At 38.1% G+C, this 15971-nt stretch overlaps 1 protein-coding gene across 3 annotated transcripts in view; it reads left to right on the top strand.

Moving 5' to 3' along the window:
- LOC145434897 (sushi, von Willebrand factor type A, EGF and pentraxin domain-containing protein 1-like) overlaps positions 1–15971 on the top strand; it is a 221150-nt gene that overhangs the window by 198233 nt on the left and 6946 nt on the right. For all 3 annotated transcript variants that reach the window (XM_080312126.1, XM_080312125.1, XM_080312124.1), the window contains exons 101-119: positions 328–452; positions 510–738; positions 1671–1807; positions 2411–2593; positions 3438–3524; positions 3962–4068; positions 4139–4251; positions 4527–4617; positions 4754–4865; positions 5477–5699; positions 6463–6587; positions 7759–7996; positions 8271–8401; positions 9088–9261; positions 11064–11173; positions 11924–12118; positions 13468–13589; positions 14934–15058; positions 15523–15649. In XM_080312126.1, the coding sequence (XP_080168252.1) occupies positions 328–452; positions 510–738; positions 1671–1807; positions 2411–2593; positions 3438–3524; positions 3962–4068; positions 4139–4251; positions 4527–4617; positions 4754–4865; positions 5477–5699; positions 6463–6587; positions 7759–7996; positions 8271–8401; positions 9088–9261; positions 11064–11173; positions 11924–12118; positions 13468–13589; positions 14934–15058; positions 15523–15649 (2754 nt within the window). The remainder of the gene's footprint in view (positions 1–327; positions 453–509; positions 739–1670; positions 1808–2410; positions 2594–3437; positions 3525–3961; positions 4069–4138; positions 4252–4526; positions 4618–4753; positions 4866–5476; positions 5700–6462; positions 6588–7758; positions 7997–8270; positions 8402–9087; positions 9262–11063; positions 11174–11923; positions 12119–13467; positions 13590–14933; positions 15059–15522; positions 15650–15971) is intronic.

Here is a 15971-nt window from a genome sequence, read left to right as displayed (position 1 = left end):
CGCTTTAGGTCAGTGCAGTCTTTGTTGATTTTCAGTAGAGTGATGAAAAACATTTGAAAACAGTTTGAAGCCAATAATTATTTAAAGTCGATTTTAAATATCTCCGGTCAAGGAAGATTTGTGTCACTGCCCGTATCAGTAATGAAAAGCCGAAACATATTATCGGTTTGATTTATATCGGAAGCTAATCGATTTTGACGGTATGTACACTTTGATTGGAATCCAGCATTTAACCCATAAAATGATGTACATCACCTTGGAGATGGAACTGAACACTGTCTTTATTGCAAATCAAGATTGTTAAGGATTTTCAAATGATTTTTACAGTTTCCTGATGGAGGGTTCACCTACGATCTCATGTCTCGTATCAGGCTCATGGACTACCCCACCACACTGTTTCCCAGTTGAGTGTCCCGAAATTCCATACGTTCAACATGCGTCCATATCGAATAGTGAGTAAACTCATGTTCCTTTTAAGAATATTGAAAACACCATATCTATATATCCAGTGCAAGATACGTTTATCTTCATGGAAATGATTTTTTTCGAATGTAACTTTGGCTTCACACTCACCTCTGACGACAGCGCAAGGTCTTGCCAGGCTAATGGACTTTTCTCAAACGAAGTAATCACTTGCGATAGAATACCGTGTCCCGCAGCGCCAGAGGTACCACACGGATCAGCATCAACGAAAAATGGTGTTTACGGGGACAGAATACAATATAAATGTGATGAAGGGTAAGAGTGTTTGCTTTGCCGAGGTGATCATTATTGAAGCATTTCTAATTTTTGGAGTACTGAACTGGCTATTACTTATAAACGTGGTTATGTTTTAGAACATCCCCACTTGCACTTAACAGTTTTCAAAACCTATTAATATTTTATAGTCTAAACTTTTTGCAGTTATTGCATCAATTTTGTTGATGGAATTGGCAACAGAGCAAGATGTCCCCTGTATCATGGTAACTTATTGCTTTAGCCAAAACTAAGCATTCGATATCAAAATCTTAACTGTATACCCTACAGAACATAGAGAAAATTGGTTTTAAAAAAAATCACTTATTTGCCAATATCTCTTGAACGGCCTGAAATTTATGAAAAATATATCTATTTATGGAGTCATTGGTTATTTTTGTGTTAGTCGAGAAGATGTAACCTTCATTTTGGAAAGTAGCCATCACCGATTAATTGAAAGTATTCTAGACTTCGACTGTATCTAATTTTTTGAACTGCATACTTCAATTCTTTCTTGGCTTTCAGTTTCCACTTAACTTGAAATATTTTCACTGTGCCTTGGAAATCTCTAATTCCAATTAGAATTGAGTTGAAATGTATGGTGGACTGACGTACACGCGCTGACTATAGTTTTACGACTTGTGTTACTTTCATTTATTCCATATGACGCAATATTGGCACATTCTTGCTCACAGTAAGTTGATATGGCAACAATAACTCTACAGCTTCAATACTAGGTTTTCGTTGGTGATGAACTTGATGTGTATTCATATGGCCTTTATAAATGTCCAGCCCGAAAATGTAGGTGATCCTAATAGGCATGAAGAGAAATATAATTGGCGTAAACAGACCTAGTGCAAGTCACATTTGCTTCACCCTCAACCCGCAGAGAACACCGCAACAGTATGGCGGATAAAAATAAATTGATTGTTCAGATACGAAAATTTTGGCTCTGAGTCTTTGGTGTGCTCGGTGAACGACATGCAGGGAGAATGGATCGGCGAGATGCCAGAATGCAACGCGGTGGCTTGTGGAAGCGCTCCGAGTATTCTGAATGGAGTGAAAGTATCAGGTTTGCATTTTAAAATTTAATCGTATGAATTTTTGGCTAGATAACTTTTACGTTAAGTTATTAAAGGTGACTGATTTTCGTGAATTACTCGTATTGGACTTCAATTTTGAATTAGTTGTCACTGTCAAAAATGAACAAAATTCTATTGTTGGGTGACATCTTGATATCAAATATAAGATGAAATTGCCACTCCTGCCGATAAACTCTTCTATCGGATATTAATAAATATCTTCAATGCGATCATCACTGAGCTATTACTGTTTTTATTCTATATATCTAGGTTCCCTTCGCGCTTTTATATCACTACTACAATCCTAAGGAACTTGCTCTCACTCTCTTTGAATATTCAATGTTTGATTGCTAACAGATAGAGAGACCGTTAACGGTATTACTGTATAACATATATAAACTTTGCTCTAAATATACTCGAATAACAACACAGTGATGAAATAATCCCACTGTATAATCCCACTGGCCATATTCTCTGTCTGAATAGCTCTGTTTAGCTCATGCAATGATATTCAGCCTATATCCGTTGCCTGTTTTCAGTATATGCAAAATGTCAGTGTACAGTTGGTGAATATTTCTTAATCGTGCATTCAGAACCTGACGAATACTTTTTTGGAGACACAGTACATTACGAATGCTTGAAAGGCCACGAGTTTCACGGTCCAAGTGTAGCAACATGTCGGGCTGACAGGCGCTTCTCCGTGGTAAACATCACTTGTCAGCCTGTGATGTGTTCTCACCTTGTTTTAACAGCTCAGCCCCGAGGGATCGTTAAGGGTAATTGCAATTGTTCTTGGTGTGTTTGAGCGAACTCTCTTGATTACATAAAATGTTTCTGAATGTACTTTTAGTAGCGCTGGGCAATAGCAAGTATATTTGACTAATTCAATTCAAATTGCATTTAAGCCACAAGTCATGTTGAGTATAAGAATACCATTGTTTGTAGTAGGAATGAATTAGAATACTATACTATATTTTCGTATTCCTTACCCGTACATATATTCTGGTATATTCAATCGCACTCTTCTACGCCGGGAAGACAGTGTTAATACAATAATGTGTGATGATTAGATAGTTATTCGCCACAAGGGGCGCATAGCTTTGGTATTCAACAGTGACTACTCCACTCAACTAGCTACAAGCAATGCTCTACTCGGATTCAAAGACTCGAATCGTTGTGCCAAGCCCGAATTGTTTGTCAAAGAATTTCTTATTTGAACATTTAATGTTGACATTGTCGTAATGTATTAGTGATTGGTTGAAAGGTTTTCAAACTCAGTTTCGTAATCGTAGTTGTCTATTTTCAAAATACATATATTCATTATTAATATAATTTCTTGGGAGTAATATTAATACAATTTTGGCCTCTTCTGATTCCTGACGTCAATGAGTTGAAACGAATGATGTTATTGGTCTCGGTTGTGTCACTTTATTTGTCTCATTTAGTTTGAATAGCGATTGGTGGGATCAACTAAGTTAGATTTTCCTGATACCAAACATCAGTAGTATTTGATTGTATGATATTTTTTTTTAATTTGATCGAGTCACAATTCATTTTTCAACCTGAAAGAAATCTTCGAGTTTGATCACACTAACACTCAATTTATTGACTCCGGTTTAGTTGAAAATGAAGGAGAACCTTACTCTGGCGATATGCAGATTCCGGAATTACGTCTGCTTCCTGATTTGGAACATATGCATTCAATCGGTAAGTTAATGTATTCAGTAAATGGCGGAACAAACAAATTTGAGGTGGTTTATATTTTCAAGATTGCAGCATACAACATCCGAAAAAATATAAATAAAATATTGTTTTCACCTGTTTCAGGGTATGGATTCCAATCAAATTTACCAATTAGAACTTATTTCTCCATTTGGTTATGGAAGTAGCGTTCATTGTAGTTTAGCAGATGGGAAATCGTGAAAATAATTGGAATTTCAGGTTGAGTCAAATCCAGTATTTTCTCGATAATATTTAACATAAATGTAGAATATTGAAGCGACAATCATATTTATCTCTGTAAAATATTTTTCGTTCTAATTATGACTAAAACCATTATTTAGCAATCGTCGTATAAAGCCATTCTCATTACTCAATACTCATGCATGGCAGAGATCCAAGAGTTATGATACCATTTTATACAGTGACTTACCAAACAACAGAGCGACAGTATTTGAGTGAAGCAATTGTTACTTGTGAGAGTGGATACGTTCTAAAATCTGGGAAATCGGAAGAGAAATTTGTCTGTCAAGTATGTTGCGTTGGTTCTTGTCTGTTTGGTTTATTCAACATATACTACCAAAGCCGCACTTCCTATACAGACGGACAAGATTTGGGATGGAAACTTTGTTGGTAGCGAATGTGTTCCTGTACAGTGTACAGAGCTTCCAATACTTGCCGATGGTGATATTGAATTTGAACTGTCTCCTGAAATGTGGGTATTTCGAATTTTCTGTATGGTAGGGTATCTATCTGATTCCTGATTCAGAGTAATGATTTGTATCAGCCTAATTATTACCATTATGATTAGGTCTAGAATAAATATGAAACAGTAGATTGTATAGGTACTGAAAATAATTGGTAACACCGTAACTGAAATTACACTCATAGCAATCTCCCTTTTTAGCATGTTTGACCCACACTCCTGTCATAACTTGTCGATTCTGTGCTCCCATGAATTCGCTTTCTATGTATCAATTGCATTTGCAGTGCGAATCATGAAAATGATCCTGACTACACTCGACCAAATATCTATGGAACAAAAGCAATCTTTACGTGTGATGATGGATATAATTTGGAGGTGTATGATTTACATTTGACTTTGCATCAATTTTCCTGTGAATTTAAATTGCTGTGAATCTATGATTTGGTTTAAACACATGTTTTTGTATCTGTGGGGAAATTGGAATCTGTATTAAATCAGTGCTTATTTTCAGGGTGATAGCATACTCACATGCATGGAACACGGTCGCTGGTCTTCCCAAGCACCGAGATGTTCGCCTGTGTCATGCGGGACACCCCCTTATATTGAAAACTCTGTGCCAATCGGTATGTTGCAATATATTTTATGTGACACATGAAGTAGCAGTCTGTAAATACAGCTCTTCTTTATTGTTCCTAGCAGAGGCGGTCAAAGTAGAGATTGATAATACTCAAGTAAATTGAATGTAATGCCGTAAATATATAGTAAAATACAAGTAGCAGTAGCGATTATCAAGACCTGCCAAAATTACTTGAAGAATTTAAAAATGGAAGGTGTGAAAAATACTCGTATTAGTAGTTTGAAGACCCTTGCCAGAACTAGGTATGATAGTAATTTGTCATTTGATAGTCGGTGATGCATTTCAAAGATAGTCAACCTTTCTTTGTGGTTATTAATTGAAGCTAAAAATTTAACTCAAAACTACTCCCCTCGAAACAACCATGTAAAGAATTATAGGACTATAATAGGGTTTGTGAGATTTCGACCCAGTTTTGTTTTCCCTGAGATTCTATGGTACGCAAGGACAATCACGATCCCAGGGTTCGATAAAGGTGGAGAACCACCAATTTAAGGGGAGGATTTTCAAATATTAGTAATCATAATCTAGCTGAACCATGCTAGTCTTCATTTTTTCCGGACGTCGGACAGATCGTTAATATTTATGAAATCATTCCAGAATCGTCATTCACATATGGAATGGTGGCCGAATATGAATGTGCTGAGAAATACGTCCTGGCCGATAGCAAATATATCACTTGCAAAGCGGATGGGAACTTTTCGAATGAGACAATCGAATGCCTGCCCATTCTATGCCCTGAGCTACCTTCCACTCAACACGGGGTGTTAAGAAGGAATGTATCGCGCGTCGGAGATGAAAATGATTACATTTGCGATGAAGGGTGAGATTGTTAAGATATTTTGTAACCTACAACTTGATATCAGATGCAGCGTATTTACTAATGCCGACAAAATGTATGTTATATGTTATAATCTGAAATGTTGACACTTGTGATAGAGTGAAGCTTAACGGTGATTGGATCGAATCTAATAGTTTTCAACCGATGGGAAATGTTATAGTAGTTGGCGACAACACTGTTTTCAGTAAGCCATGGTTGGCGTATCGCCCGTGTACTCGTGGTCGACTCCCAAATAGGCCGAGATTAGGACTGTTAATCTTTTTCTTTGTCATCAGTTTTCCAAATTTCGCAGACATATTAATATTGGACATTAGTGGGTCATGAAAAAAGATAGGTTGCAAAGCCCTGTTCTAAGCCTATGATGAAATGTTTAAATTTTGACTTCATGTAACCCTGCTGGCCTCAACTAGCCTCTGGTTACGAGTAATTGGTAACTTGCCATTTGAAATCTACGTGACAGAATTAAACTAGAATAAAAATTCTAAACACTTGGATGTGGAAGCCCATTAAATGATTCTGGCGTGAAGGAAATGCAATTCCTCTGCTTCTATTCCACCTTGCAGTACATGAATAAAAGTCTCAATTAACGGTGCATTATCTTTGCAACTCCGATACATATAAGATCTAGAGTTCCCACCAACCTTGATCAATATATGTTGAAGCACTGCATAGCCAGCTCCTCATTTCCCAATTGAAATTTTTTGGCATGCTGCTTCGTTCATTTGTCTACCATTGATTCTTACAGATATGAATCCGGTTCCAAAGTAGAATGCTTACTTTCCGGTCAATGGAGTGGCGGGTTGGATCCGTGCATCGCAGTCAAATGTCCTGATGTCCTCGAATTGGATAATGCCATTCTTACAAACACGGGTAAGCGAAGTGTTAATGTTAAAATTAGTTTTAGTTACGCTCGGGTGCCAGTGTTTTATGACTCTGAGGAAAATTATAATTTTCTACTTTTATCCACAGTAACCCAAGTCTGATTCATTTCAAAAGACTACAGGCTAAATTGAACCATGACGACAAAGAAGTGAAAAAAACAGTAATCTGGTTTGAATCAAAGTATGACACAAGACTAATGTTATTATTGCTTCCAGGAATAAACTCTTTTCAGTATGGTTTATTAACTGGAAGACTTCTTGTTTCACTAATCAATAACACTGAAAACATTTGACAGACATGTGACGGTAGATGTTAACGGAATATTTGAAAATTGTATCTGTGTAGTGTATAGTACGATTCTCATGCACAGTTTCTGGTACAGCTGACCTCTTCGGGCATTCTATTCAAATAGTAACATTATTTTGATCTACTTTGTCTAATTGGCCTTTATTTAAATCTCTGTTCATATGAGTGTTTTCGTGCAATGATGAGGGGCACACAAAAAGTCTTATATATAAATTATACTGCAATTAATGTAGTACTGAAGGCAATGTTCAAGTTTGGTACTGCCATTCATCTATTCAATTATACCTTACAGCATAACTATATCTGATATTTCTGTATCACTTTAATGACCTTTTTGATCCTTTTGTGACCCCATTCCCCAATTACACAATAAGTAATGCAGGGTTCAACTGGAGCCATTGTGGGTTTCATGATGTGTTTTGTTAAGTAGGACTACAATGTCTAAGCTACATTGGAAGAACAGATCTATTATATACCTAAGTAGTTTGAAGCCTATGAATAATTGGTTGCTACAAATTCAGATCATAGATAGCCCAAATTTCAATGGTGTTCTATCTGCAGAGATCAGGCATCCTTGCAATTCCAATGTAGATTATTATAAATCTCGAACGCAATCAATCTCTCTGTCAACACCATTGAATGTATACAATAGAAAAAGTATTTATTTTACCACTTGCAAGATTATAGCAACACGGCCTTCTGTATTTCATTGCTGATGATGAACAACTCTCTTTATCTCTCCCAATCCATCACTCTGTCTCCATCTTTCAATCTCAAAGTCATTCACACATTCACAGCTTAATCTTCAACCCACTGCAGTTCAGAGAGCTGTTCATTTTTCATCTATATTCAGGGCGTGATTTTTCATATGGAGATACAGCCGAATACGCTTGTGTGCCAGGCCATTACCGATCGGACGGCTCTCAAACATTCGAGTTGTCGTGTGAGCCTAGCGGTACATTTTTCCGGCCAGGCGATGTGTGCTCGCCGGTAGAATGCAATTTGACAATACATTTCAAGCATGGGAAATTGAACCATCCGATCGGTGTAGCTAGATATGGAGATTCTGCCGATCTATCATGCGATGAAGGGTAGGTTGGTGTTATATCTGTATTCCACTATGTATATTTAATATGAATATTTATAGGAGAGTTCGGTAACTGTAAAAATGCCATCGTTTTCTAAGTAGATGAGAATTATTGCAAAATTTAGCAATTGAATGATATTCCATATTAGAAATAATTACAACAAAAATTTGGTGTATATCAAATCAGAGATTGGGCTCATTTCGCACTGCACAGCTATGCTGTAGTATTTTGAGGAAAATCAGAACTGGGATTAGAACTAAAATTAGCAATATTTCAGATACTTGAAATTTCCTGAGGACAAGCGTCCATATTGTACCGATACGGGAGAATGGGACGATTTGGAACTGTCTTGTGACATCATAAAGTGTGGGATGGCTCCTGCCGTTGATCATGCGAAGCCAGTGCTAGGTTTGTATTTTCAACAGACGTGAATTATTTATTCTCTTTCTGCCAGGTTTTGGTATCTGAAAGGCTCATATATTTTGCACCGCATTTGGAATATAAAAGGATGATAGGTACATTAAATCCTAATTCTGTCAATAATTCATGAAACATATTTTATATTTGATCGTACCCCGGGCAGTAGAATTTGACCAACGATAAGCCAGTCTTAATCACACATGCATGCATCAAGAATAGGTCACAGAGAGACAGAGCTACCTAATACAAAATTCTGATATGTTAATTACTTTGTAGTCACATATCAAACCGACTGATATTGCAACTTAGCCGCCTAGCGTAGCTATATTTACAGCTGCCCCAATAATTATTCTGTTGAATCGCAGTCAAATTTCCATTAACACACTAATATGCCAACCAAGTCGGTGCCTACAGAAGGAGTTCGTGTAATATAGTGACTCGTGCGCAATTGTCATCATTTCACGCATAATAGTGATGCAAGAATATCCCAAAACTTCATTATACTTTACAAAATCGAATATGTCATATGTAAGTATTTTGGTGAAGTACGGTTAAGTAGAAATGAAAGTAGTCAGCAAAACACTACTAGGAATACAAGTAAGTATTAAACCTACTTGAGTACTCCATAAATTAAATTTAGTTTTGGTACTGACTGCCTCTGATTATATCTACAGATGCAAGCCATGTCTACGTGTTCGATGACAATGTGAGGTATCACTGCGATGAAGGTTACGAGCATACAGACCCGGATGCAATTGTGACTTGTATGATCGATGCAGCTATTCATGGATATGAGAACGTGCTTTGCGAGCCGGTCGTGTGTCAAATTCCTGACTTCATTGAATCCGGTGAGATTTCGACGATGATTTATTCAATTTTGTGGTGCTTCATTTTCCTGTAAACCAATCTTATCAGCAATCTGTATTTTCCTCCCTATAGTTTTATTCAGGTATAGATTGTAGATGACATATGTTTGAATGCATATCACAGTCATTTGTATAAGACATCTAGAAGTGTTTCGCGTTCAAAACCATTTTCATTAGCCATCAATCATATAGTTTCCGAACATACTTTAATAATATTGTACATTTCTATTGTCTATGACAGTGGTTCCCAAACGGTGGGGAATTCCCCACTGGTGGGGAATTCAATGATTTCTGGTGGGGAATAGACGCATTTGTTCAAAATTATATACAGGACAGTCTACATATTCACAGAGACACATACGCAATTACCGTTACCATTTAACTGCTCTGGAATGTATGTATCGAAAATTACATCACGTGTTGTTCAAAAACCTCATTTTAAACACCGGATGGCCAATCATGCCGTTACAAACGCATCCAGCACGACTAGTTTGACGTGAAATAACGCTTTCGCGAAATATTGAGCGTTACTGGTATCGGTTCAAAATACGTTTTATGTTGCAGTTAAAGACGATTGTCTTGCGTACTGGTGTGGTTGTGTCTTCTGCAGTCAAACCAGCAGATAGCTGCTCTGTGATGACAAAATTTATGGGCAGTGTGGAGCAGGACCGTAACTGCCACCCATGGGGGGGGGGGCGAGCTCGAAGAGGCCCAAAATTATTTCGTGAATTACCATAAATTAAAGTACTTATTTGGAAATTTATGCCACTTTATCAAAAAATTTTCGCGCTGGTGGCGCGATTTAATATTGCCGAATATCTAATTATTCGGTACCCTTCCCCCACGAAAATACGTAGAATTTATAGAAATCGAGACTTCGGCGTCGGCCATTACTGCGCCACGTCGGCCATGTAACATGCACTTCCGAGAAGTGTGCCAGAACAATCAGCAGCGAGAAGACCTTGGCCGAGAAGGAATGGCCTTGTGGTGACCGAAAACTTCGATATATATACAATATACATATATGCTTAATTGTCCACAGGCGGCTAAATGGCTGGCGCCGAATGTTCCTGTCCTGGCAATCTGAACCCCACAGGGAAAAATTATTTGCAAGTAAAGCAATACCATTTTGAAATCGTGTGTGCCTTTTAGTTTGGGCGATTTCCATATCTTTTGACATAGCAGATATAGGAGGTCACGAAATAGCATAATGTAATGAAGTCAATACATACCAACGGTCCGCCTGAAAATGTTTAATTCTTATTTAGGGGTCCTACCTTTTCCAACACACCTCACTCAGCTCTGCCGGTAAACCCGATTACGTGAGCAGAGAAGGGATAAAAAATTGATAACAAAATGTATGCGATTCCTGGTCATATTTACCGATTCAAACACGAACTATATAAATTTTTCGCCTTTCACCCTGTGGAGGCCCGACATCAACGTTGTTATTGGCGGGGCTATCACGATAAGTGCTGTTACGGTCCTGGTGGGGAATGAAGGCTTGGAATAAATCTGAAGTGGGGAATGAAGACAAAAAGGTTGGGAACCACTGGTCTATGACATACCCATGCGGTTTTGTGGCTGTGCTGCGATACTCTGTTGTCGTGTCAATCGTCTGATTGTCGTTGTCAATAGATTAAACCAATAATTTGAAATTGTAGCTGTATTATTGTTTACCCGATTTTTTTCGCGATGCATTTCTTCAATACTTTATCTTCATTACTTAATAATTGCCTACTTTATTCGTCCATTTAACGACTATTTCGCTGATTTTCGTTCAGGATCGTTATCAAAGCAGGAAGCCACTTTCGGTCAAGTTCTCATAATCGAATGCATCGGTGGGTATGTAGTCGAACAATCCGGAGAACAGGATATCTCGCTTGTCTGCCAGGTATGTACCGTTTGTAGAGAAACTAAAATATCAAGCTTTATACGGATCATAGATTCGAAAGCTGGCCAGCTATCACCAACAATAACCACTTCCAATTGTGCTCTGCACCATATTGCATTACGATTCTTCTTTAACCTACAGTGACAGTAACAGTCACTCTGACTGCTATTACATTTACATAAGCCATAATAGGTGAATTTCATCCATTTCACTGCTACTCGTGAGAGAGACGGTGAAAGTAGCTGGGGCATTGCTACTCGAGTAGAAAAAGAACAAATAACCTAAAATTTTACTCAATTAAAAGTAAAAGTTGCAATTTCGAATTCACTTTAAAACTACTTCAAGCTAAGATATGTGTGGCCCTCGTCAAAAGACAGTACAACAGCAATTTTATTCAGTATTTTTTAAATGCAACTTTTTTCATGCCTGGCGTGAATTATTACACGGTAAATGACATTTTGACGATGGGTATGGAATATCACTCGGCAAGATCCTTTCTTCAAAAACTACGAAACTGGCCCGCATGCCAATGTATAGTTTGAGACCCCTGGTCCAACTCTTTCAAATGGAAATATTCCACCTCGAATTTCCATGCTTAGAGGACACTATTTTGAATACTTTGCTGAAATACGTTCTTACCTAAATATTTATCGGAAAATTCATGTTGGTATGGCTTCTCCAACCTCTTGTCTTCTTTACAACTACATATGCATCTGTACATTTAAACACAAGATACTATTAATACCCAAGGCTGATGGTCAGTGGGATGTGGATGTCTCTGTCATCTCTTGCATTCCGATCATTTGCGTCCCGCTGGAACCACTCGAATTTGGATCGATAGTTCTTCTTGGCGATGAAGATGAGATTATTATCAACACCGCTACCGATGATCTAGTGGCGGGCAGTCTGATTCAATACAGATGCGATACTGGATATACTTTGGAGGTGGGTTTGAAAAGTGTTGTTATGGCTTTAACCAAAGTAATACAATCTGACGAACTCTGTAAGCCAGGAGTGCGCAATGTGTGCATTTATTTTTCCTGTGGTGCAGAAATATGATGAAGGGTAGAGACAAAAGTTTAGCCTATGATCTGCGGTGTGCAGTTTTACTTCTAAATTAACAGCAGCGAATTGAATTGTTGACACATCTTGCTAAGTGGATGGTTTAATAATGGGTATCATCACTAGCTCTTTGTGGCTTGGTAAACTAGCCTCGCCATTTTGCTAGCTTCGCTGAAAGGTCCGCATCAGCCAAGTGTATGTATTCACTGCATGATTTTTCTCATAGTGCCGACTCAAAATTATTTATCCTGAGACCTGCTCGGTGCTCACCATAAATCAAAAAGACCAGTTCACGGCTGACTTCAGTGAACAAATATTTAGCCGCCTCTTTTATTGCTTGACATGACAATGTTTGTGAGTGAGGATGACGATAATCACTGATTGCAATATTTTACAAATTAGGATTTGTAGACTTATGACGTAACAGATTTAAGCACAGACGTAACAGCAAAAAAATGAACTTGCATGTGAAAATAGTGACTAGGTACTTAAACTGTAAAGGCATAATTTGTTATATTGACTATATTTTAAAGCTTGGTTACTCGTACGTAATCACGGTATATAAATGAACTAGACTTTAAAGTAAACGCATTTCCGGTTCAGTTTACCGTATTTTTTTTCACACATCAATAATAATAAATATATTGTATTGTCTAAGTTCCGAAGCACCGTTCGCAGGCCGCTCAGAATCGCGTCACAGGCCGTATTTGGCCCGCGAGCCGCACAATGCCCGGGTCTGCTGTAAGCTATATTGTATAGCTCACAGGGGCATACAGTCATAGACGTACCTGTCATAGAAGTATTGCAGTCAAATTATAATTGTATACAAATAGACGTGGTGATCCATCCATGTAAACTTACAGATCTAAGGTTTAAAAACTATTATTGCAGCAAAATTCGTGTAAAGTTAGTTATCTTGGTATCAGATTATTATCTATTACTAGCCTGTAAAAACTATTCTGAACTCGAAGACATATTTTCATGAGTAAAGCGGCGTGCTGAGGATTGTGGCTGTGATGCAAGGGCCATGTCACCCAGTGTTTATGACCATTTCAGTAATAAACTCTCACTTTTTAATTGATAGATTTTGATAGGTAATGCGTAAGTTGTTAATAAGTAAGTAATAATAAAGTTGATTGGCTAAAATCAAAGTGGACTATGCTGCAGATCAACAATAACACATGGATGTAAATTGCAACAACACCAATACACTTATCAATGTCATTTTCCAGGGTGTTCCAAGGCAACAATGCACACTGGAAGGGATGTGGACTGACACGCTGCCTATTTGTAATCCGGTCATATGTGGCAGCCCTCCTGTTATACTTCACGGAGTAATTCTTGGCGGAAATGAGTATGTTATTATTGATTCTTCTCGATTGCCTCCATAATGAAGTGTCCGGCTTCTTGGTCGGTAGAGCGTTGGTTCGATTCCCGGCCGGTTCAGACCAAAGACCTGATTAGTAACACTGGTCTCTATTACTTCCCCGCTTGGCGATCAGCATTACCTGGATAGCATGGCGGAGAGTGCAAGACTTAGAAAATCTTACACGGATAAATCTGCACCTTCCTTGTCCAGCGGCATATGCACAGATCGGGTGTATGTCTATCATGAGTCGGTGTAGATGCCGTAAAATACATCAAGGACAAAATGTACAACGCCCCTCCTATTCCTTTTCACAGTCTGCATATTAATTATTGGAAAAACTACAGCGCAAAAGATTTTATTCCCACTTAATCATTAACTTTGTAAATCCATGTCACTACACCTGCTCGTGCAGACACAATTGCCTTAAAACAGTAGATCGCAGCTTTTTCTGACCGCGTGTCACCTCGAGGTTTTATGATTTTATCGGGTACCAACATATTATCGACCAACTCAACTTTAATCCAAATGTATTAAAAAGTATTGACATGGGTTGATTAGCAATTATGTCGGCCATGAAATTTCAAAAACAATTGCTACCCACGAGCCTATCCATCCCTGATTATTAAAAACTTACATTAATTAAATAGTTGGTTCGTGGTGCAGTACTTGAAGATAGCTTTCAATACAACATCCACCGCAGTAAAATATTTATTGAGCTCGAAGACTACTAATTGAATTACGTGTCGAAGGCCGCAAAAATTTCCCACTACGACCGCAGGTTGGCCACCCCTCCTTTAAGCCGCATTCCAAGCGTATATGTCTCATAAGTGTCTGGACCATTGCACATCAAAGTAATATGTCAATTCATATCAGCTGATTCTCCATCTGTGGATGGTGTTGGCATCGCCAAAGCTGTTTCAGCTAGTGAGGAATACTGAATAGCTTATCTCGAAACAACAACAACAATATTTGAAAATTCAAATCTGATTCAGCATTTGGAAATGCTTTGCTTGACGTTGTTCCGAAATTTGAAGGGAGATCAACGGCCGCAAAATGTGACCTTGCGTGATGGTGACCCCTGATTTAAACAGGCTTCCGACCTTAAATATAAATAGGTGCATTGGCTCACTTTCACCAACTGGAATTGGTGTGAAACCAACATTTTGTAATCTGATGTGAACCTTGACTGATATCAGATACACATTAAACTGTGGGATTCACTAATTTCGTTTACAGTGTGTTTATTCCATCTGTTTAATGACCATTTTATTAGTGATATATACTTGTATATTCACTGAATTATCTATCAAAGATATCATGTATATTCAGCTATACCTATGGAAATGTGATATCATATGAATGCGAAGAAGGGTATCGCTTGTACCCGGAAGAAAGCTCCATTCGGACATGTGACGAAATGGGATCCTGGTCAGAGGAGCACCCTGTCTGTAAAGGTAAGCCGGATACAGTTGTGCGCGCTGCGAGTAGCCTACGCATTATATTCATGACCGCCAGTCTGATTAATTTCAAGACGCAAGAGTAAATTCAGAATTTTGTGTCCAGTGTCAGTGTTGCAACTGTAGAAACATTCGGAAACCCTGTTGGTTGCAAAATTATTCCAATCTCGAGATAAAGTGGTCATTTCATGCTGCTTATGTGACAATATCTATCTTGAAAGTTATGCTATCCCCAAACTACTTGTCACTTTTGAAAGTCCAGTTTCACCAAAAAACTGTTAAGTAAAATAGGAATTAGACGCAAAAACAGTTTCACTGTTCACAGTTTCACATATTTCTTCAGCAACAAGTGTAAGTATAGACAAAGCCTACTTGAGTACTCAAAAAAAGGGGAAGTGCATCGTTACTGAGTTCATCTATTTTTTATCCGTTTCCAACAACCCTCCTTTTCGATTTTACAGTTATCAGTTGTGATGTACCTGCGCCGGTGGAAAATGGAAAAGTGGATATTCTCGACTACAACTATGGCAGCGAAATTGAGACTGAATGTGACGAGGGCTATCTCATGACTAGAGGAGATGCGTTGAGGTACGATAGCTGATCTGGAGTATGGAATCAGCCAATATTACTCGCCATTACATCCAGACTTTATTGATTCTTTCAAAGCAACTGGTTTTAGAGATATTAATCCGGATTGCACATGGATAGATAGTTAGTTTCTTGGTGAGTCACAAGTAATTCTCACTTTTCTAGTTTTGACTCAAGTCAAGTCGAGTCATTTTCAGTTCACCACCACTTCAAGTCCACGTTTGCGAGCAGAGTATCGAGTGCGTGTGATAGTGTTATGACTCCAGTCCGAGTCCAAGTCATTGTGTTGACTGCTAAGTTTCGAGTTGAAGTCTTACATTTT

The sequence above is a fragment of the Botryllus schlosseri genome, chromosome 3 (genome assembly GCF_051294905.1).
Source record: "Botryllus schlosseri isolate E-star chromosome 3, Bs_hap1, whole genome shotgun sequence".
Classification (NCBI taxonomy): Eukaryota; Metazoa; Chordata; class Ascidiacea; order Stolidobranchia; family Styelidae; genus Botryllus; species Botryllus schlosseri.
The sequence above is the reverse complement of the archived record's forward strand: the minus strand, read 5'-3'. Positions and strand labels throughout refer to the sequence as shown.